This window comes from Pseudochaenichthys georgianus, chromosome 20 (genome assembly GCF_902827115.2).
Source record: "Pseudochaenichthys georgianus chromosome 20, fPseGeo1.2, whole genome shotgun sequence".
NCBI lineage: Eukaryota > Metazoa > Chordata > Actinopteri > Perciformes > Channichthyidae > Pseudochaenichthys > Pseudochaenichthys georgianus.
The window spans coordinates 13923892-13948795 of record NC_047522.1 but is presented as its reverse complement, the minus strand read 5'-3'; the positions used below and the strand labels follow the sequence as shown (position 1 = coordinate 13948795).

Sequence of the window (24904 nt, the reverse complement as noted above, 5' to 3'; positions counted from 1 at the left end):
GTGGGCTCACAGGGAGTGTGGGGGCAGGAGCTCCAATAAGCCGTTTAGGACAGAGAGTGAATACACATACTATACAGAGATGCTGTATGAGAAACTAATGTGAGTTTGGAAAATTGCACAATATAAATCTATTCTAGTAGACCTCAACAATGGAATTATGATCAGTAGAAATGGCCATGACATGGACCTTTAATAAACCAAATATGAACAATTGAGGGAAATGAGGAAGAACTGATGATTCAAATGTTGTAGTATAAGTAGTAATGTAGTTTGTGCATAAATTACTATTGCAACACATTTTCTTCATTATTAGTCGATTCTTTTGGACGAATGCTCTTTGGTGGGGCCAGTGACAATAAAATATCTATCCCTGCATATAATGTTTTTCCAGGTATACAAGTGTATAAGGAGTGTTAACACTAATAGAATAAGTATAACATATGCCATTTGAATTGAAATACACTCCTGTACCAGATAACAAAGTCAACTTACATGGATGGGATCCAGTATCTTTACAGCCGCTTTACTTCCATCAAGTTTGTTGAGCACCTTGTAGACTTTTCCATAAGTCCCTTTCCCGATTGTCTCGATGATGTCCCAGGCATCAGTAGGATCTGGAAAGTTGTCGAACACAATCGATTTCCCTGATTGTGGAAACATCTTCTGGAGATTTCTCCTATGAAAGAAAAACACACAACTTGTATAAAACCTGCAGATGTGCTTTGTTCTTTATAAGAGTTCCACTGAAGGAGATTTAAAGGCCATTATGCATATAGTCAGTACATAGAGTACCACAGACATTTTGAACAACACACATTGGTGTGTTGTTGTGTGATAAATATTGGGTTATCACACATGAAACGGTTATTTGTCTGAGGAGTGTAAGGAGTGTTTTCTTAAAACAGACATATTACCTTTCTTAAGATTAAATAGAATACTCAATGCATTTTTTGTGTGAAATGATTTTGTACAAAAGTGTTACCAGATAAGTGTCTTGTTTACTTGTGTTTTGTTGACTGTTGAAAGTGATGTCATGCTGGTTTGTTTGGGAATTAAACTGGAGGACCTTTTCACTACAGGATAATCCAGTGGCAGATTGAGGGTTAATTCTTGGAGGTTTCCATTTAGCTGCATGATGCAACAAGGTTAAATCTGGACATAACTGGGCATTAGTTTAATAAACATGTATTCAACTTCATTTTACTCCTTGCGACCTTGTGGCTTAGTATTATGTCAACTTTAAAGATTTGTAAGTGACCTCAGTTTCTGATAGCCACTGATATTACTCTATCATTACTACAGTATTGCATAGTTAGAAAGTGTCATTTAAACTATAATAACATATATCCAACTAGGATAAAAACACACACACATTATCAAGGTTATTAAATGCAGTGAGAGAAAAAAAAACAAGAATGTAGATTGCATGAAGATGTCCAAAGGAAAGTTAGTCAGAGCCAAAAAACTCATAAAGCAACACTAAATCCTCCACAAACACACTGCTTAACAATCCTTCAAGAGAAGGGTGCCTCTTGCTGCCCTCACAATTGTGCATTAAACATTGAATCTACTAAACTACTACTACTAAAAAACATACTGACAGCAGAGTAAATCCAAACAAACTTACATTGTTTTCTTAATAAGACTTGAAACATTTTTGAATAAACAGTTAATCCATTTCTGTGCAAAAAGTTAGCTTGGAGCGGTGGTGGGCCAGCCTGGCCTGGCGGTGAGTGTAAACCACAGAGGAGGAGCTAACGTGAGCTAACGCCAGCTAATCTCACCAGCAATTCCCCCGCTCCAGGGCTGCCATTGGAAACCATCTCTAAGTGGTATGAGATACGGCGGGATTAGCAGGAATTAGCCACTGTAGCAGCGTGAGCCTTTCCCCATATAGACGCCCATTCATACACAAAGCTGGTTAGAAGACCTAAGCACAAACAGTGCTGCAGTGGGCAACTACTCCTATTATTATCAGTGATCACTTTATTTGTGTTAAGGGAAATGGTCTCTTAACTCAGCTCTCAACAGTAATTTTATCTAATCTAATATTATAATTATTATGAATAAATGAGTAAATGATCATAAATCACTCCAGGGAAACGTAAAACTGGTACAAAGTCATGATTTTGCAGTGATATTATCAGTCATCACCTATGCACAGCAATTAGATTCCTGTACGTGAATGCATGTTTAGGTAATTGCACTCCTGTGCAAACCTGCAGATAACTTCAATAAAACATAAGTGCTTCTATAAGTAACAACGTGCTTTGACACATGAGAAAGGAGGGTGAAACTCTAGGACTCACACTGGACACCTCCAATAGGAGCTGCAGGGAAATAAGCCCTTACAGGAGACTGTGTGTGTGTGTGTGTGTGTGTGTGTGTGTGTGTGTGTGTGTGTGTGTGTGTGTGTGTGTGTGTGTGTGTGTGTGTGTGTGTGTGTGTGTGTGTGTGTGTGTGTGTGTGTGTGTGTGTGTGTGTGTGTGTGTGTGTGTGTGTGTGTGTGTGTGTGTGTGTGTGTGTGTGTGTGTGTGTGTGTGTGTGTGTGTGTGTGTGTGTGTGTGTGTGTGTGTGTGTGTGTGTGTGTGTGTGTGTGTGTGTGTGTGTGTGTGTGTGTGCGTGGAGGTTATCCAACCTTGTTCGCCCTGAAACACTGGCTGCTTGTCACTTTTAGTTAGATGTTTACTGGCATTAACCAGAGTCTTTGAAGTGCACAAATCATGGACTGCACAGGTTTAACTGAGCATTACTGTATTACTGTGTTTTTATAGAAAGAAAGAAGGTTATAACATTTGAACGAAATCTAATTGAAAACCAAATTACATCTTAAAAGTCCTAAGTGGAAATGTACTCTCTGATCTGAGTGATGTGTAAGTGGACTTTTGGTCACTTGAAGCTCCTAAAAGAAACTGAAGATGCATTTGGTACCGGCGTGGACTAATCCGCAACGCTGATGAGTGGGTTAAAGTTTCGGCTTAACCTTGGCACAACAATACTGCCAGTGAACAAGTCAAAGATAATGTAGCTGGTTGGAGACAGTAGTGAAAGTGATTCAAGAAATATTCAGATTCTTATTTATTTTTTTTAAATACTGATACCACAATGTAAAAATACTTCACAATTACTTAGTGAAAGGAAAAGTATGTCGGTTTTATTAAAAAAAAAGTACTTAAAGTTCTCAAAAGTAATATATTGTGCAGTAAAAATGTTCCAGTGTTTCACAATCATGGGTGTTGATTATTATTACTGCTGCAATAATATGTGGTTTAAGGTTGTGCTTATATGAACTAATACTGTTGGTTAGAACAACATAAAATACATCATAATGTACAATACCATTATAAATGTGGCATTGCTGTTCAGGGAGAACCATGTTTCCCTAAAAACTCCACTTTCCCTTCAGTTTTGTGACAATGCATTTGCCAGCGAATCCAAATTGTATATTTGGCTTAAGGCTTAAGGTGTAACATTTCTGAAATGTATAATATTGTTCAGTTTATCACAAACATATCACCAAATCTGGAGATATTGGTTTAGAGTGGACAGAGAGGCAATGAAAAATCTTATCTGTAAAGTAACCACAGCTTTCAGACAAATAGGAGTAAAAAGTACAATATTTCCATCTGAGATGTAGTGGGGTAGAAGTATGAAGCAGCATGAAATGGAAAGTAAAATGTTCTCGTATTTGTACTCAAGTACAGCAATTGAGTAAATATAAGATATACTGCTAAGATTCAAGTATGGGGTTTCGGATCACAATGCTACATAAAGCAGAACAAATAATGTCTATGGTTTGGTTCTTGAATTTTAAAGTAAATAAAGTAATTATATTCACAATTAGAGAACAATATTTTGAGGACTAAGGTCTGTAAGAAACACTGTTAATAAACTGTTAAATGTTAATAGGAAAACCTGAATAGGAGTCTCATAACTACTCAGTAAAAAATAGTAACATAGCTTAAAATAAAAATAAGCAACACCGCGTCTACCAAATGAATAATAAATATTTCAATATTCGTATAAACTTACATTTGATGGATGATGGTGAGAATAGAACCCATGCAGGGTAAGGGTAAAGCATAGATTTAGACCAAACATGCAAACAAACACAAACACACACACACACACACACACACACACACACACACACACACACACACACACACACACACACACACACACACACACACACACACACACACACACACACACACACACACACACACACACACACACACACACACACACACACACACACACACACTGCATGCCAAGTAAACATGTGCTGAGCCACTCCCAACATTTGCAAATAAGGAATCCAAATGAAAGAGCCATGCTTGGGTCTAAAGATCTAGTAACACATCCAAACACTCTCATGCTAGCCAAAAAGTCATCATACTTACTGTGAGCTCATTTGTATGCTTGAGTATAAGTTGAGGATGAAGCATTAGCAAGCAGCAGCAGGTGTTCCTGTGTGCCCCAACCTCTTCTGCTGTATTATACATCAACAATAAAGGAACACAATATTACAAAGTAATATAGGCTCAATACGTAATTAGTTTAAGTATTTAGTTTTAGCATGAGGGCGTGCAGTAGCAGCCGATAAGTCTGATAGTGTCATAAATTAGACTGGAAGACAAGCTAACAACAGGCAAGTGTAGCGTGTGCAGCGAGGAGCGAGTCAGGTGCAACAGGCCATGACTGCAATGGAGTGCCCTCAGCATCGTTAGCAGTGTCCCGTTACAGGCTCTGCTGCTGGGGAAAGAGCTGCTGTGGGGCTGAGCCAGAGCTGGACTGAGAGTTCAGTTCAGGGTCTGATGCTATCTGAAGCTTGGCTCGAATACATTCTGTTTGTGAGCATCATAAATTATTTGTAAAGAAACTGCTAATCTGATTTTTGGATGAAATGTCCTTCCCTACGTCACAGGTCACAACCTTATACATCCATGGTCACAACACAGAACTGAAAATACAATGTGAGGGGTGTAACGGTTCACAAACATTTCGGTTCGGTACGTACCTCGGTCTTTAGGTCACGGTTCGGTTCGGTACGTTTTCGGTACAGCAGAAAAAATTATCACAAAACATAACATATTTTTTTTTAATTATTATTAAACTGTGAATAATGTATTCACTCAAATAAATACAAAATATAATAAAATAAACATTAAGGTGCAGCATTTCGATGAACTGAAATAATCTGTATTTGAACTTTACTGTACTAGTACTCACAAAACATAAACTATTAGTTTTGGGTTTTTAATTATTATTAAACTATGAATATTCACTCAAATAAATATAAAATATAATAAAATAAACATTAAGGTGCAGCTTTTCGATTAACTGAAATAATCTGTATTTGAACTGTACTATACTAGTACCTAAGCAGCCAGTTTGACATTATGACGTGCTTGTCATTGTATTTTCATGTTTTTTTAAATAAAAATGTACTTGTCCACATTGCTTGCCGAAAGGGCAAATCTGCTGGCACTAGCAATGTCTCCTGCTGTGGAGAACACCCTCGCTAGGGACAGAGGTAGCAGATACAGCCAGGTAGCGCTTTGCTAACATGGCAACATAAGGATATTTGCCGTTTGTAATAGCTTTGGCTCGGTCTGAAGTTTTTGCGAGTGGTGGAGGCTTAAATGCTAGCGGGAGTTGGGTTTGCACTTCAGTCTTTTGGTACCGGTGATATTCACGTTCGGGTGATGCCTTTTCAAATGAGTGTGCAAGTTTGATGTATTGCCAGCCGCGTAACCAATTTTAGTTGAACAATGCCGACAAACAGCTTTGGTTTGGTCCACCTGTCGTTGTCCGTCATCCTTGTACGTAACTGCGAAACCAAAATGTTCCCAAACCGGAGACTTCAATGATGCTGGAGGATTTTCGAGCTCAACTTTATCTGCGTTCGCCATTTCCTCAAATTACTGACTACATGTGAACGCATCCCTCTGACCAGCTCGTCTAATGAAATGACTTGCTCGCTCTATGACGCGTGGATCACAATGGGTGCAAATTACTCTGAATGCTGCGACGCAGCACCTGAGATTACTTCCAAGAAGTTGTTCACGTTCTCAATTTTTTACGTTTAACGTTATATGCGTTCGGTACACTTCGGTACACTTCGGTACACACGTGTACCGAACCGAAGGGCCCGTACCGAATAATTTCGGTACGGGTACGTGTACCGTTACACCCCTATGTGCTACATATGTCATCTTGCTAACAAACAAGCTAAACTGCGATTTACATACAGATTTAGCTTAGTCACAATAGCTGTTAGCAGGCTCAACACTTCTTAAAACTACTAGCTTAACTCCCACACTTGTTTAGCTTACTGATAAACAGACTCAATAAACAACTAACTTTATTTTTAGCCACCTCTGTAGTTGCTACAACTAATACAATACAGTTTCCACACCTGTTTGACCACCTACGAGCTGTTAGCTTGCTAAAACTAGCTAAACCACTAGCATTATTTCCACAACTAAACTGCTTTAACACCCGTTCATCTTTGTAGCTAGCTTTTTTAACCTACTATAAGTTATGTGATAGAGTGTTGTTATAAATATTTATTAAAGAATTATCTATCTCTAAAAAAGCCTACTCACGTTTGCTGATTTGGCCTCCCAGAAAGTTAGATCCATTATCCTTATGAGCTACTAACAGGTAAAGTTGCAGACTTGGAGGCTTATTACATTAGAATTACATTACCTTCAATTATCATAAAGAAAAAATGTTTTTTCTCTGCTGTCCTGCAAACAAAAAATAACAATTCAAATAGTGCGAAGAACATTGTAACTATTGAATGGGTGTGTAGGGGAGAGTGGGGTAAGTTGAGCCATTTTTTAGTTATGCTGTCCTCTAAGCAAGGATAAATGACCATATAAATGACACATAGTACAAATGAAAACACACACCTATAATTCAGGATGTCTCCTATCAATGGCAATGATAATAATTAATATTTGATCAAGGGCAGTGAAAAATATTTGGGGAGAGTGGGGTAAGTTGAGCCATTTTTTAGTTATGCTGTCCTCTAAGCAAGGAGAAATGACACATAGTAAAAATGAAAACACACACCTATAATTCAGGATGTCTCCTATCAATGGCAATGATAATAATTAATATTTGATCAAGGGCAGTGAAAATATTACTTCTTAAAAAAAAAAGTCTTGTGGCTCAACTTGCCCCGGGTTAGGGGTAAATTGATCCAGGTCAGGGGGTAAATGTAGCCACTGTTCAAACCTGGGCATACCTGTTCAAACCTGGACATACCTACAACACATCTTAAAGGTAACTATAAACAATAAATAACAAACCAAATACAAGCTTAGTTTTTCAAATATTTTTAATATAAATTTCGATTGAATTGATTGATTTTTTTTTAACATGTTAAAAGGAAAAGTAATCATACAAATGGTGATACAATGTCATACATCTTACCAATCAAACACAGGGTAAATTCAACTTTAAATGTAGCCTACAATGAGCTCTTATTATCAACTTGGCCTACTCTCATTAATTTCTCCATTGAAAAAACTGGTTCAACTTACCCCAAGGCCCATGGTTCACTTTACCACACAGCCACCATTTTAGAAAAAATAGCCTAGCATTAAAATTCAGAGTCATCTTTAGCTTAATGATTCACATGGTGTAATTCTTTCAGACACAGTGATGTCACGAGCTACCCACAATGCAACACGCCACATATATATATATATATAAATACGCCATTTTCCTGGAGGTGCAAATATCCTGGAAGTGCAAATATAAACAGCTAGCTAACGTAGCCAGGCAGAGCGCACTAGGTTTTTTTATTTTATTAACGACCGAAGAAATCGCTGCATGTCTTCGGATTACATCTCTGGACTTGAGGGGTGTGCTTTAGGTCGTTACCAGCGTAAACTAGAGCTGTGTGGGTTGTCGGATTGCCTTTACAGACTGCCTGCAGATGTATGGAAAAACGACAGTGGCCTTCGTCGATTTTGGCTGCATCTACGTCTAATTTCTGGAAACACCAGGTGAATACCCCACTTGTCACAATAATATTATCATGCCATTGCATATATGTGGTATTTTAGAGTTGACTAGATATTGATTAAGGCAATAGACTATGATATTCAGTCCAGGAAGCTTAGCAACACCTAGACGGTGTACGGCTGCTTGCACCTCGCGTAAAACGGCGGATACCGGAAGTACGGTGTCCCCCCCAGCCCAATACCCATATGTGTGTGTGAAAGAATACGCTGCCAACACATCAACATATACAATATATGTGTTTAAACCAGGATACTTTTTTTTGACATGACAGCCGATATAGCTGACATCTAGAAAATGTACTTTGACAAGCAAAAAAGGTTTTTTTGTAAAAATATTTACTTACCAGAACACAATGAGTATCTCTCTTTCACAGGCAATGAGAAATGGGAGGAGCTTGCATAATTTCTGGTCACTTGATTACAACTATAAGGCGTTGCCTGGTTACAGGGGGTGGTTCAACTTACCCACTGGCTCAATTTACCCCCTTCTCCCTACTTCTAAAAAAAAGTCTTGTGGCTCAACTTGCCCCAGTGTTGCCCCAGGTTGATCCAGGTCAGGGGGTAAATTGAACCACTGTTCAAACCTGGGCATAGCCTACCTGTTCAAACCTGAGCATACCTACAACAAATCTTAAAGGTAACTTTAAACAATAAATAACAAACCAAATAGCCTACAAAAAAAGTAATCATACAAATGGTGATACAATTTCATACATCTTACCAATGAAACACAGGGTAAATTCAACTTTAAATGTAGCCTACAATGAGCTCTTATTATCAACTTGGCCTACTTTCATTCATTTCTCCATTGAAAAACTGGCTCAACTTACTCCAAGGCTCATGGTTCACTTTACCCTATAGCCACCATTTTAGAAAAAATAGCCTAGCATTACAATTCAGTCATCTTTAGCTTAATGATTCACATGGTTTAATACGCTGCCAACACATCAATATACAATATATGTGTTTAAACCTGGATACTTTTGTTTTTACATGACAGCTGAAGCTGACATCTAGAAAATGTACTTTGACAAGCAAAAAACGTTTTTTTGTAAAAAGACCTCAATAGCCGAGTTCACACTGCGGTACTTTTCCCACAAAGGTTCATGCGAACTCTTTAGTTCGCATGAACTAAGTACAGATCGCGTTCACACCAGAAAAAGTCCCTGGGGGTGGATTAGGCAAATGAAGCCGCTGACGTCACTTCTTCTTCTTCTGCTTTGGGTTTACTGGCAGGCCGCAACCCACTTCACGGCGTATACTGCCGCCCAAAGTCCCCGGCCGGAAGTCCCCGGAGTTGGGGACTGGCTTCAGTAGAAGCTGCTGGGAGTCCCAGCAGCTTCTACTGAAGCCTTCCGAGTAAATCGCCAGAACGCCGACACCTCCTCATCTCCACCGCTCCCATGTTTTATTTTGTGTTGCCATAAGTTAGTCTCTCTGCATTTCTGCGCTGGGCTAATGCTAATGCTAATAATGCTAATGCGAGGATAATAAAATGGCGGCTTCACAAAACTTGTTGGGAGTTTTACGGGGCGTGGTTTGCAATTCGCCCAGCCAATCAGGAATATAGCTCTTTTCTCACAAAAGAGCCTCTCGAAAGGAGACGGGTCTGTCTGCAGACCGCAGCAAGGAGGCGTTTCCTATAGGGGCGTTTCCTATAGGGGCGTTTCCTAACTTTTTTTATCCAGCTGCTTTTATAAATCCTCCCAGAAGAAGTCATTGTTCTAGTGATGGGAATTCCGGCTCTTCTTGCTGAGCTGGATCATTTGTATGGGCATAGATATGTCTCATAATTATTTGTGTGAACATAAAAATAATTTGTGTGTAAATATGTGATTTGTAAATGTAAAACAACATCCACAAATGCATTTAAAAGATTTGCAAACTCACAAATACATTTGCAAGTGTAAAACGGATCTGCAAATACGCTAAATATGTTCACAAATAAAAAAAAGATCTGTGAATATCTCTTTAACATTTACAACTTTCGATCAGGCATTTGTGAATCCATTTTGTATTTGTGGACCAAAAATGCGCTCGCGGATCTCAACTCTCTGTTCACGGATCTCAAATCTCTGTTCGCGGATCGTCTTTTTACACACACGGAATTTTGAGACATATTTTCCGCCGGTCTCGGCTAAAATCTACTCGTGTCACTCGGTTATTTTCGGAAACCACGTGATGGCCAGCTGATGACTACATTTCCGCATGATTTCAAAGTAAGAGCATGATGGTTTGTTTAATGCTCTGTTTTTGTATTATAATGAACAGCGGAACGTTAGATGCATTCTTCATCACCATCACCCTCATCATCATGTTATAGTGATACAGTTAGTTTGTGTTATTGGTTCAATATAGCATATCTCGAGCACTTTCGTTGATGTTGAAGTGCAGGCGAGACGCCACTTCCGGGTCCCGGGGGGGAGCAGCTGGCAGCGAAGCAGCCCAGATAAAACTCTTTCTTCATTGTTTGTTGTGTATTCAGTCAAGCGGGTCAAAGTTACAAAGCACTTCACATCTTATTAATCGCCCTAATTTTACTTTACCAGTGCAGTAATAAAGTAATCTGTAGAAAAGCACCGTATTTAGGTCAGCCTTCATAGTAAGGCTACATTACATGTTATAATATTCATCGTGTCCTTTCTACTGATATATTCCTGTCTATTGCTTTCATTTGTATTTAATGTTATTGTGTTTATACTTGTTTCCACACATTTCACAATTTGGGATGAATGAAGTATCTATCTATATATGATATCCATCTATCTATCTATATCTGTCTGTCTATCTGTCTGCCTGCCTACCTACCTACGTACCTACCTACCAACTAGTTGTTTTGGTTGGAAAGGTTTAGTCATTGTATTGCTCTTTACCAGCACCTGCAGAGTACAGGACTTTACATTGTAAATATTATATCAATCCATTGGTTTCTAGCATATATAATTTGCAAGTGTTTAAAACAAATGTGGGATACTGATTTCATAAAAAGAAAGACATTCATGATTGTCATATTTTATTATGTAGGATACAGGACTGGAATTATTCATACTTTTTACTCCACTTCATTTATGCAACAACTTTATTTAATTTTATGATTAGATTGTTTTGCTTGTATCATCCTTTGCAAATACATAGTCACAATGCTGGAAACAGGGCTGTTTCTCTGAGAAACGTAGATAATCACTTATGAGAATATAATGCATTGGTGTATATTAAACTAGCCAACAGTATACAAAGCACTACAAACGTTTGTCAATATTAACCATAAACATTTACATTAGTGAAATGACACATCAATCAATGTTTATTGTAATTTTATTTTTCACATCACATACACATTAATGCAGCTATATAATCAAAAGTTTTAACACATACAGAGAACCTTTTAAAGCATAATGAGTACTTCAAATGTAAGTCCATTTGGCTAGTACTTACATACCTTTACTTAAGTAAGACTATAAAGGCAAGACTTTTACTTCAGTCAAGTATCTGAATACTTTGTCTGCTACTGGTCCATGGATCCATTGCTCTTAATTTCCAGTCGTAAAGAGAACCAACTGTAATGTGTTCAAGTAGATGTCCTTTCCAAATGAATCTGATGGTAACATTGGGTCAATATTGCATTAAGGTGTTCCATCTGTTGATCACTCAGAGGACTCCGGGTGACAGGAACAACTATTCCAGAGTGTTCCTCACGCAGATGACCACTGGCCTCCCAGTCAATGTAAGGGATCTGTAATCTCTGTCACAAAAAACAAAACCGTTTTTAAAAATATGTATACTTTTCTTCCGCTGTTATGTACCGTTATAATTGTATACAAAAGAAGAATAAAGAAGTATCACTACATTCCTATGCATTAATATAATTACTTATATTGACTGTGCGTGGGCCTGGCAGTGGGAGATTAATTTCAGGCAAAAGTGTGCACAATCAACGGTAGGGCATGTATTTTAATTGTTTTAATAATTTATATGGTTATAAAATATAACATTGAAACACTGACGCAAAGAACAAGTATGTGGAATGTGTTATTAAGTAAGTTTGCTTGACTACAGTCCAGTTCTGTATCCTACATAATAAAATATGACAATCGTTAATTTCTTTGTCAATTACTTTTATCAAATGAATATCCCACATTTGTTTTAAGCACTTTAAATGTTAGAAACAAATATTATAGGATTGATATAATATGTACAATATTTAAGTCCTGTACTCTGCAGGTACAGATAGATAGATCGATAGATAGATAGATATATGGATAGATAGATAGATAGATAGATATATGGATATATAGATGGATATCATATATAATAATAATAATAATAATAATAATAATAATAATAATAATAATAATAATAATAATAATAATAATGATACATTACATTTATAAAGCGCTTTTCCTGGTGCTCAAAGCGCTTACGAGCAAGTAAAACAAAATAACAACAAAAGTAGAAAGTGCTAAGCTCGGAGGAATAAGGGCAAGGGGTTATATAGATACTTCATTCATCCCAAATTGTGAAATGTATGGAAACAAGTATAAACACAATAACATTAAATACAAATGAAAGCAATAGACAGGAATATATCAGTGGAAAGGACACGATGAATATTATAACATTTAATGTAGCCTTACTATGAAGGCTGTGTATGTGAAAAATAAAATAAAAATAAACATTGATTGATGTGTCATTTCACTAATGTAAATGTTTATGGTTAATATTGACAAAACTTTTGTAGTGCTTTGTATACTGTTGGCTAGTTTAATATACACAAATGCATTATATTCTCATAAGTGATTATCTACGTCTCTCAGAGAAACAGCCCTGTTTCCAGCATTGTGACTATGTATTTGCAAAGGATGATACAAGCAAAACAATCTAATCATAAAATTAAATAAAGTTGTTGCATAAATGAAGTGGAGTAAAAAGTATGAATAATTCCAGTCCTGTATCCTACATAATAAAATATGACAATCATGAATGTCTTTCTTTTTATGAAATCAGTATCCCACATTTGTTTTAAACACTTGCAAATGATATATGCTAGAAACCAATGGATTGATATAATATTTACAATGTAAAGTCCTGTACTCTGCAGGTGCTGGTAAAGAGCAATACAATGACAAAACCTTTCCAAACAAAACAACTAGTTGGTAGGTAGGTACGTAGGTAGGTATAGGCAGACAGACAGACAGGCAGACAGATAGACAGACAGATATAGATAGATGGATATCATATATAGATAGATACTTCATTCATCCCAAATTGTGAAATGTGTGGAAACAAGTATAAACACAATAACATTAAATACAAATTAAAGCAATAGACAGGAATATATCAGTAGAAAGGACACGATGAATATTATAACATGTAATGTAGCCTTACTATGAAGGCTGACCTAAATACGGTGCTTTTCTACAGATTACTTTATTACTGCACTGGTCAAGTAAAATTAGGCCGATTAATAAGATGTGAAGTGCTTTGTAACTTTGACCCGCCGCTTGACTGAATACACAACAAACAATGAAGAAAGAGTTTTATCTGGGCTGCTTCGCTGCCAGCTGCTCCCCCGGGACCCGGAAGTGGCGTATCGCCTGCACTTCAACATCAACGAAAGTGCTCGAGATATGCTGTATTGAACCAATAACACAAACTAACTGTATCACTATAACATGATGATGAGGGTGATGGTGATGAAGAATGCATCTAACGTTCCGCTGTTCATTATAATACAAAAACAGAGCATTAAACAAACCATCATGCTCTTACTTTGAAATCATGCGGAAATGTAGTCATCAGCTGGCCATCACGTGGTTTCCGAAAATAACCGAGTGACACGAGTAGATTTTAGCCGAGACCGGCGGAAAATATGTCTCAAAATTCCGTGTGTGTAAAAAGACGATCCGCGAACAGAGATTTGAGATCCGTGAACAGAGAGTTGAGATCCGCGAGCGCATTTTTGGTCCACAAATACAAAATGGATTCACAAATGCCTGATCGAAAGTTGTAAATGTTAAAGAGATATTCACAGATCTTTTTTTTATTTGTGAACATATTTAGCGTATTTGCAGATCCGTTTTACACTTGCAAATGTATTTGTGAGTTTGCAAATCTTTTAAATGCATTTGTGGATGTTGTTTTACATTTACAAATCACATATTTACACACAAATTATTTTTATGTTCACACAAATAATTATGAGACATATCTATGCCCATACATTTGGCTCACCAAGAAGAGCTGGCTCTTTCGGCTCCCAAAGGGCTCTTCAGTTTACCACATATTATACCTTTTAATTAAATCAAATGTAGCGCTGTTTTTACTAATGATTTATATGTGTACACATATATCACTTAAATTATTCAAGACATCCTTTGTACTAAAGTATTCAAAAGTAAAAATTACATGTTTAATATAAATTATTTGCTGTGGCAAATTGTTTTCATTGCATTTACAGACCCGTGTAACTCTCTGATACCACCCAATGAATGCATTGACTTGCTTGTAGAACCACGCTACACAAAACATAGGCAACACCTATAAAAATTATTTAAAAAAAGGGGCTACTGTATCAACCTATATAAAGTATATAAATATAGTTTTTCTCCCTGCAGGAGAGGGGAGCGTGCTTTGAGATCAACTGCTGGGCTGCAGCGGGGAGAAGAGGGGGACAAAAAGTAGGAAGAGAAGTAATGGGTCAGAAACCCTCCTTTTTACGCAGCGGTCCAGACACATCATAGCTACGGCGACATATATTCAGTTGCCAGTTATTTTTGGCATTAGGGCAGGGATATCTTTCAAGGTTTGACATAATGAATTGTGCTACTTTTAAAGCAAGCAACGATGTTTTCAAATCTGTAATCAAAAAGCTCCTCAAAAACACTATAGAAGCAGTTCCTGCCGTTGTTACGTTAGTTCAAACAGTAACAACGGACTACTTTTCTTAGCGGATGCATGTCAATTTAAATCAATACAAAAAACTATTTTTTAAATCAATAAAATCTTTTTCTAAATCCATAAAAGCATTTCAATTATTATTGGGAGTCATGTCGTTACTTTGTTGAGAATGTGGCCATGTGTAATAAGCGGGATAATGTCCACATTGCACATTGCATAATGTGCCTTCATGCCGATCTAGATCCCTCCGCAAAAAACAAAACAAAAAACGTCTCGTTCACGGGCGAGAGCCGGCTCCCGTCGTTCACTATAGGAAACGCCCCTATAGGAAACGCCCCTATAGGAAACGCCTCCTTGCTGCGGTCTGCAGACAGACTCTATTGCTCTATTGGGTAAAAAGGTTCGCATGAACTACTTTTAGTACCGGCTCTTTTTGGTGTGAACGCGATCATGAACTAAGTTCGCATGAACCTTTGTGGGAAAAGTACCGCAGTGTGAACGCGGCTAATGAGTATCTTTCTTTCACAGGCAATACGAAATGGGTGGAGCTTGCATAATTTCTGGTCACTTGATTACAACTATAAGGCGTTGCCTGGTTACAAGGGGTGGTTCAATTTACCCACTGGCTCAATTTACCCCCTTCTCCCCTATGTAGCCTACAGAAAATACGTTATGCTGCATGTCTATACTTCATGTGGCACCTAGAGAGTGGCAGTTCATGATGATCTGTACCCAATAGGGCTAGGCCTACCTGGTTAAAAATCATAAAAGTAAATATATGTTTTGTGTCAGATTTTAAGTGTTCATCAGATTTGTAACATGTGGGAATAATGTTGCATTCATAATAGGCTAACTTTTTTGTCAACGCAAACAACACTTTGAGATCAACTTTCCCCTGTAAAGTTGATTCTGCTGAAACTGTCAGAAATGAATTGCTCAAGCAGTGAAGCTGTTCATTTGTTATACTGACAGATGGTACAGTGATTGTTTTCTCCTAAACACTCAGAGACAGGTTTCCATCAGAGAGAGAAATATGTATTGTCATCTATCAAAGCAGTAAAAGCTATCAAATTGGTGTGTTCTACTCATTGTTATTGCACCAAACACAAACAACAATTGGAATTAAACATAGTCACTAGCCATATCAATAAAAAAGCTTAGGGTACTTGATGTTATCCTTAAGAATAGTAAGCCTAATCAAAAGTATTTTTTTCTTTTTCTAAGGTTCTGGTTGTCATTACAGGTCCAGTTTAACATCCAAATTGCAGGGAGCAAGAAAGTCGAGTGCCTTCCTCTGAAAACCAATCCCTCTCCAGTCCAGTTGGTCAGTCTATTCAAGTCACCTTTCAGGTCTGTGTACTGTACAGTGGAACATTACCCTAATTTGCAAGAAAGCATGCAATGGCTTAACTCTTATTGAGGCCTCCAATCACTATAGCTCTGAATAACAAATAAATGGTTGCTTCTGTTGGGCTTTTTTGGCCTTTGTCTAGATATGTTTATTTGTGAGTTTTCATTTTTCAACTCCATTTATTTAGCAAATTCATTAGATTTATGAACATTGTAGGAGATCCGGGGCTTAGCCCAGGAGTTGTTGGGTTGGGGGGGGGGGGGGTGCAGGGGTACAGTGCTATTTTTTATAAGTGGGGGGTGGACCAAACATCCTTTAGGGGGGTCGTCGCCTCCTCTCGGGGGGTCCGGGGGCATGATCCCCCGGGAAGATTTTTTTTTAAATATTGAAGTTGAAAGCATCAATCTGGTGCACTTTGAGAGCAACATTAAGCCTACCTTAATAACACCTTAAAGCGGACAAAAGGCATTGGACAACACTCATTAACACCCTTTAATGAAGCAAACTAATGCCTTGACTCATTCAAATAGTCGTTTACTTATTAAGGTGAAACGAATGTGCGTAGAGTTTTAAAGGATGGGGATAGTCTCACCTTGATTCTGGCGCATTGCTTATCGTTTTATAGATCTATTCTCATCCACCATCTTTGTTTGTGACGTAAAGAGTGTAAGAGTCACGTTTCTGAATCGGACACTCTGAGTGGATGCAGTCACAGCCAATCGGAGTCTGATTCAGAGGGTTGCCTGTCAGTTCTGTTGTTATGTGTACTGAAACGAGAGCTGGTATAATTCCACACGCGAAAACAAAATACAAATTGGAATACATTATTTTAGTGTCTTAAAAGTAGCTTGAGGTATGAAGGGTTAACGTTACAGCTTAGGATAATTTGTAGTCATGTTCTGTATACATACTAACATATAAGGGTATACTTAGTGTAGTTACTCCATGTTTACTAGCTATAACATTAACGTTACATCACTCTTTTTCACTTCTTACTCAGTGCAGATATCACCATTAGATTAACAAACTTGAAACATCATCCATTTCTTGACTGCTGGTGATGACATTGTTGTCAGCTGCTGATACTGCTGCTGCTGCAGCTTGTGGCGCCTGCTTCGATGACAATAACTTTCTAATATCCATAACTGTATAGGCTATTAGCTTAAAACTCGTCAGGCACTAGGAAGGATCACTTCTTCTTCAGGGCAGGATACGCAGTATGCAGGCTAATGTCCCACAGTGGCTGCCTCTCTGGTAGATCCCGGTACTGCACATTACTCCCGAGACGTTTACAAAAAAAAGAAATGTTTTTATTTATTTATCTTATTTTTGAAACATCCGGGGCTTTTCAGAAAACATCCGGGGCTTGAGCCCAAGTAGCCACCCCCTAGCGCCGCCAATGGTATGACCATATGAAAAATCTCTCAAATCCAAGCTGTTTCTGATATCCTAACAAGACCATAAAAGATCACATATGGCAAAGACTTCAAGAAAAGTCAGAAAGACAGGAGTCATAGTTATAAAAGACTGAATGTTTATTTGTACTAAAAAGAAGAAGAAAGAGAAGAACAAGGAGTAGTAGCCCCTTTTTCAAATGGCTAAAAGGGGAAGTCATTTTTCAGTTTTAAAGGTGAACCTGCAATAGTTCTATTTCTTTGACCGTGCCATAAAACCTCATTAATCAGTCAGCATTGGGGCCCCTATTATTAGCCAATGATAAATATAGGGGCTAGTGATGTCTCTGTCCTGTCTTCACCTCAGCCTCCTACCAATGACCCCTCACTTTCCGTCTGGGACTCCACATGATCAGCGGACTCGTGCCGACTTTATTGTGGTTCCCTCAAGCATGTCCTCTAGGCTTGGGTGACAGCAGCAAACCAACCTCATTTCCTGCTCTGCTGCTTTTCAAATGGCTCCTGGAAGCTGGACCAAGACCAAGGATGGGGATGTACTGATGGCCATAATAATTCCGTATGATTAAAGTGGGCATAGGTCCAGTTCAGTGTGCAGACTGGACACACCTCCCTGCCCCCTACCTCACTATTTGACCAGAGAGTAGAAAAGCACACAAGATTGAAGATGTCTGTAAAACTAAGTGACACTTTTCCAAACTATTGTTTAATCAGGTGTCATTTTTTATGCCTTTTAAAACTACTTTACTATTTCTTCATTTATTAAAAAAATTAAACAGAATATCAGAAATGTATGTTGCCCACAGGATGAATTGTTATCACCTGCCTCTGATACATACACTTTAAATATGCACTGCTAAACATCAGTTTGTTAGATTATGATCAGGTTAGAATACTGACAATTAGCTTGAAGCTTCTTTGCTAGCATAGCTATTCAGCTTCTAATAAACAAATTGCCTTCTACACCTATTTCTAAAAATAAACACTGTATACAGAAAAGTAAAGTGTCATGAAGTGGAAAATGCATATTTATTATAGGCTAATTAAAATGGAATGCAAAAGTAACACTGGAAAATCTAATAAAGGTTTAATATCAGCTTGCAGCAAGACATCCCAATGAGTACACCGTCTTTACATAAGTCTCTTTTTGCCTTAAACAGAATAAAACATTAGGAGAGAATCCACGTGCCTAATGTGTGATGTGTTACATAAGCAGTTAATAGGCTTAATTTCCTGACAGGTAACCTACATATTGCTCTGCTGCAGTGCGAGCTTCTCACCCACTGATCAGCCGCTAGTCTCAACACCATGAAGAATCATCCTCTCTGACACTACCCGTGAGATATTTCATGGCTGCATGATCAAACAATCCTCACATACTGTACAGAACTGTAAGCCATTCTACTTTGATGTGCTTAATTTAGTTTTCTCATTTCATACATGTATTGACAATATAAAAAAAAGCACAATCATTTATGTAAATCAAACAAATGAAGATCACGTAACTCTGCGGCTAATAAATGTTATCTATTTGTGCCCATAGAAATACAAAATAAACTCTGCAATGATTATGATGTACATTTTTTAAACCCTCAACAAGCAGGCAAACCGATAATTGGTCTCTCAAACACACAAAAACACATTTTCTTTCCTTTTGTCAACATCTCTAGTGGAGCTGCATTGCTTTTTATCAAGAATTTCTCAGATGATCATCCAAAACTACTCTGAAGAGTTAAACACAGTAACTAAGCCAGATACTTAGATATACTGTCATTTAGCATAAGAAGGATTTCATGAGAAATTAGTCTTACCTGAAATGAAAGTAGCTTTTTTCAGACATTATTTCAGACCTACTCCGTTGACAAATCATTTGTGAAAAACAATTATGTTGTTGAAAATGAAATGGCACTGGAATGACATTCAGTACAGAAAGTCATTCAGTCTCTTCTAGCCCACACACTCTGACGGCATTGTTATTATGAATGCATCTGCATTGTCTCAAAAACTTGAGCAATTTTCCTTACGTCATAATCATTCTAAATAAAAGCATTATTAAACTTGAATTGTACTGTATGATTGTGTAACAGTGCTGAGCCATTTGCAGTTTGATTAATACCTGTACAAAATGCTGCAAAGACAAACTCAAGAATCAATTGTCTTGGTGAAATTGACTTTGACTTCACATTCACACAGTGCACAGAATGATAGATAAATGTTCTTGAAATAAAAAAAGGATTAGCAGGGCAGCTCTTTCTGCAGTCCTGCAGGCGGAGTCAGGCCACTTTAAAAAAGGAAAGATGAATATTCGCAGAACTTGTTAATCTAAATGCTTTTGACAGCAGATTTGCTGCAGTGGTGACACACTGGGGCTGAAGGACAAGCAGCAGTTTATGAAGGTTGATGGATGGATGATTAATTGATTGATTGATAAGGGAATTGATTAACACAGTCCCTCTTTGTGTGTGTGTGCACGTGGGAATCGATCTCAGCCTGGAATCGCTTCTGACATTGTCAACGCTGCACCAACGGGATCCTACTCTGTCCTGCGCTTGCATTACTAAGTTAATTCTAGCTTAAATTAGATTATTGAGGTTGAAATTGTTTCATTTAACTTATAACAAGCACACTTTTTCCATTTCACAGAGAGGCAAACATGCATTAAAATATCATTAATTTACCATGTAGGCCTATTTGCCACTCAAAACCATTGACTCAAACGTCTTTTCTTTCCGCCTTTTTTGTAAACTGCTGCTAAAACAATACATACACAAACAGTAAACCACTATGTGATTGTCCCTACCTTCCCCTTGTGCTAATCACATGGTTAAACTCCAGAGCGCAGAGTGCATGGTGTCGGGCACAATCAGAAGAAATCAGAGATCACTTCAAGGAGATTTAAGGAGGGCCGCTCTGATTGTTTATGCCTGTGTGATGCAGATCAGTGGACGGCTGGCTGGGTCTGCATCACCCGAGTCGACTCCCGTCTGTAAAGACTGATTGAATAAGGCTACTGATTAGGCTATTGTGGCCGTATACGTGGTGTGAATGCCTGACAGACATGTGGCCGTGCTCAATGACTGGCTGCCATTGTAGCAGCCCACTGGGCTGTGACTTTCCCAGCTGTGTTATATAGCACATCATGAGCCACTTAAATGAGTATTGGGATTGTGCAGTTGATAGAAGGATCATTAGAATACAACCATGTACATGCATGCAGCTCCATTTCCAACCCTTTTTTTCAGTTGACCTGACAACCTTACTCATTACAATGTTTATATGAACATTTTGTGCAGAGGACAATGCAGGCTAAAGCATTATTTAACCTTGTTTTAAGGTGTTTGGAGACAAAAATGCTTTGTGGTCAAATTGGAGAAAAAGTAAGTCAATGTAACACAACCGTGAGGAACACAGCCAATCTAACTGTGGAAGTGAAGGAATAGCTTATGAGCCTTGGTACGCCTCGGATGGTAATGAATGTTACCGGTTGTCCTTTGATATACGGAAATTAATTCTCATTTAGAAGTCCATAATTGCAGATCTTAAAACGGGGCTTCTTTGGTACATTTGTTGATAGCACCTCCTACAGCTCACAGATGATCATTTATCTTGTTCCATATACTGTAGGCAGTAACATTCAATGTGTGATAAACTATTTGTGTTCTAAAAATGTATGTCTGAGAATAGATTTTGTTTTTGCGATAGCTTGCGACCTTGCAAGTCAACAGCAGTTGAGATCTAAATTATTGTCCAGTTTGAAAATAGGTATGGCCGGTTTTTACGCCTCCAATTTAGCATTGCGGCTGGTGTGACCCCATCAAAGTCCCTAAATACTGTGTTTATATTAAAGGATTTGTTTTAAATACACAATTGATGTTCTTTATTTTTTCAAATAATATATGAACAGGACTAAGAGACTAGCCTTAATAGGGACAGTGGTGCTGAGCTAAATGCTAACATCAATATGCTTATATCATGACAACGCTAACATTTGCTGTCATTCTGTTTACAATGTTTGCAATCTTCATTTAGTGTGTAATATACATATAAGAGAAAAAGGCTATTGAGCACTAAACATTAAATCCAGCTGGTAGTAAAGTTGTATGTCTTTGTTCATGTTGGATATTAATCAATTGCAACATTAATAACAATAGAGCCATGCAACTATTGGTAAACGAAATCCTAGTTATTTTAGGTTTTTCAGTAGCTAAGTTAAATTACAGCGTGAACAACAAACTGCTGTTGACCTATTCCCTCCCACTCCCCTGCCATCCCACATAAGTACTATCAGCGGGGATCGTGACAGGATGCTGAGCAGTCCCAACAGTGACTCATCATCAGGAGTTTGTCCTCTTCCCCAGTGAAGAGGAGTTGTATAACAAATGCGCCATGTTGCTCTTCAGCATTCATTTCTCTTTTATAAGTACATATGTCTCTGTGTTTTAATTTTCTCATCCCTGGAAGTCCTAGAAGTTTGGTGTTGGACTTTAGATATGCAAGTCAAAAAGAATGTGGATCAACACTACTATTATATTTGTGACTTTTTGTGTATCCTTTTGAGTTTCACTTCCTTTTCCTCAGGTTATTATGTAGTGCTTGAATTCCCTGATGGAACACATTAAATTGAACAATACGATAAAACTGAATCAGCTTTTTCTCCATATGGCTTCACACATGATTTTCCATGTACCACAGTGCTGCCAGGTTGAGCTGAGATTCACAGGCGGGAGCAAACACACCCACCTCTCATGCTTTCACCAAAATCTGAAATAACACCGGAATGCACGAAAAGTGTATGTATTTTCCCCCAAAATCCTAAGAGCATACATCTTTGAGTCTGTGAAAGAGATGGGGCACACAGGGGGGACCTGCAATGTGTGAAAACAACAGACGTTACATTGGGAAAGCCAGCACTGTGTAATTAACAGCTGTTATCATAATAGAGGTCATGTAGCAGTGCAAACACAGAAAAGCCGAGCTTCCCTTATTCTGACGTAATCCCTTCTTCCCAAAATGAAAATAAATACAACCGGGCTAGACCTTCGATAATAATAAGTGTCTGACATGCAATCACTATCCTTTTCATCAAGCTTCAACTTCTCGATGGCAATGCAATATATTATTAAGGCAGACAGTAAAAGCCCCAAGGCCAAACCCCCCATCTGTCTGTGTTTCCAGATAATATGACAGCTCTGATTGGGGGTTAATGGCCAGTGGCTTTATCTGCTCTCTTCCACGTTCCCTTTTTTACTTATTTTCACTTTCTTCCTGTCATTAACTAAGAGACTACCCACACTGCTATGATTTAATAATCAGAATCGAACAACCATCTCATGCCGACACACATCAAGATTAGACACCCCCACTGAGATGAGACCCACTAAACATGATGGACAAAATCCAAATTATCCCTGCCACTTATGTACTGTATAGTCAGATACTCTGAAACATATTGTGGGGTTTTTGCATCCGGACTTGTGTGTCCTCCACTCCCCTTCAAATTATTTTTCTTTTTTGTGCCAAATATGTCTGATTCGTCCTGCGTCACTGGACGAATAACCAACAGGATTTGATGGTGGGGTTTTGAGGCGGGGGGTTCCTTTATGCTGTCATCCTGCGTATTCTTTTACGTCACATACCATCATCTCCAACGTGTCCAAATGATATATCTCTGGACGTAGCTGTCACATGCCTGGGGAGGAGAAAAATAAATCAGATCTTTTTTTAACTTGTAGCTTTGAAAATATATCCATAACATGACCGAACTACCACGATACATATTTGATTTTTTTAGAAACAACGCTTACAGCATGCAACCAATTATCCTTTTTTTTCATCCATTTCTCCCTTGAGGCATCACTGTCAGTCTGAGGACACCCGGGGGTTACAAACCAGACAATAGTTAGTGCCTCTGACCCTGAAAATAGAGGTCATACCGGCTTTACATATTTTCTTCAGTGCAAAGAGGCAAAACCATGCAGGTGCTGTACAAACAGAGAAATAGATCACTACAGTGTAGAATCTCAACAAAACATAACCTGTATAACTGCTGATCTCTGTGCTCTCATTGGACGAAGCGCATATTGTGGCTGAGTTTCTCCATCTTGTCTCTTCAGGAATAAAATCACGCTCAAGGCAATTAATGACTATGGCAGCATGATGTCGCCGCCCGCCTCCCCCCTCACTCGCTCTATCATAGGGGCTGTCTTTGCCCAAATGTGCTCAGAGGGCGGAGATGAGGTTTGGGTTATGGGCGCCTGTTTGCACAATTCCCCCACGAATACATTACTGCCCCCCTCCTCCGTTTTTTTAAGCTGGCGATACCATTATCCAGCACCCCCCAGTAAGTTCTTATCAGTGACAACCAGACGGACAGCACACCAACGATACATCAAGACTTGTTGATCGAGGCGAAAAGGCTGTCATTGTAGAAAGCTCCAGATAAACATCTTCGCTTTGTTTGCTCTTTTTAATTCAAGTCATTAATGATTATTATTTCTTGGCTGTTTTGACAGTGGTATGGATTTCATAAATTGACATGGCAAGGGGGAAGTTTGTCCAATTACGTTCGTCCAAGCACATTTACCTATCTTTGGCTCAATATCCATATTTAAAAAGGTCTCCTATTATGCTATTTTTAGGCATATATTATTGGTCTCAGATATATAAAAATATATTAAAAACATGTCTATGATGTGTTTTGCTCAAAATACCAAACAGATCATGGATTTTAGACATCCCTTATATCCCTCCATTTCAGGCCTGTTAGAGAAGTGCTGATTTGGGGTCCTTAGCTTGAAAAAAAAAAAGAGGAGGGGGAGCTAATGCCTGCTCAGAATTCTCCGGAGATAAAGCTAAATGCTGCCGTGATTAAACGCCATATATCATGTTCCAAACCACATCAATGATTATTTCTGAAACAGTATGGAGCTCAAATGCTTTTTCTCTTGCGGGTTTACCACAGGGTGAGTTCCTTTTATTATTTCTTGCTTTTTTACACATAGCCTACTCTCTCCAGTAGGCCTACAGGTTAGCGATGCTTGCTAATGTAAACAAAGACCAGGTTAAGTCCAAAACAGTCGGGCATTGTTTCTGATAGCAACGTTTCTGATAGGGCCGTGGGTCTTTTTTTAATATATTACGCCATATCGGATGCAAATCTGGATCAGCTCCGTTGTACCTCCGTTTTTAGAGATTTGGGT

At 38.3% G+C, this 24904-nt stretch overlaps 1 protein-coding gene across 1 annotated transcript in view; it reads right to left on the bottom strand.

Moving 5' to 3' along the window:
* myo3a (myosin IIIA) overlaps positions 1-4492 on the bottom strand; it is a 68361-nt gene extending 63869 nt beyond the window's left edge. Inside the window, exons 1-2 of the mRNA XM_034108270.2 lie at positions 4407-4492; positions 493-676 (exon numbers count right to left, since the gene is read on the bottom strand). Of these exons, the coding sequence (XP_033964161.1) occupies positions 493-676; positions 4407-4417 (195 nt within the window). The 5' untranslated portion in view covers positions 4418-4492. The remainder of the gene's footprint in view (positions 1-492; positions 677-4406) is intronic.
* Positions 4493-24904: the final 20412 nt, after the last annotated feature.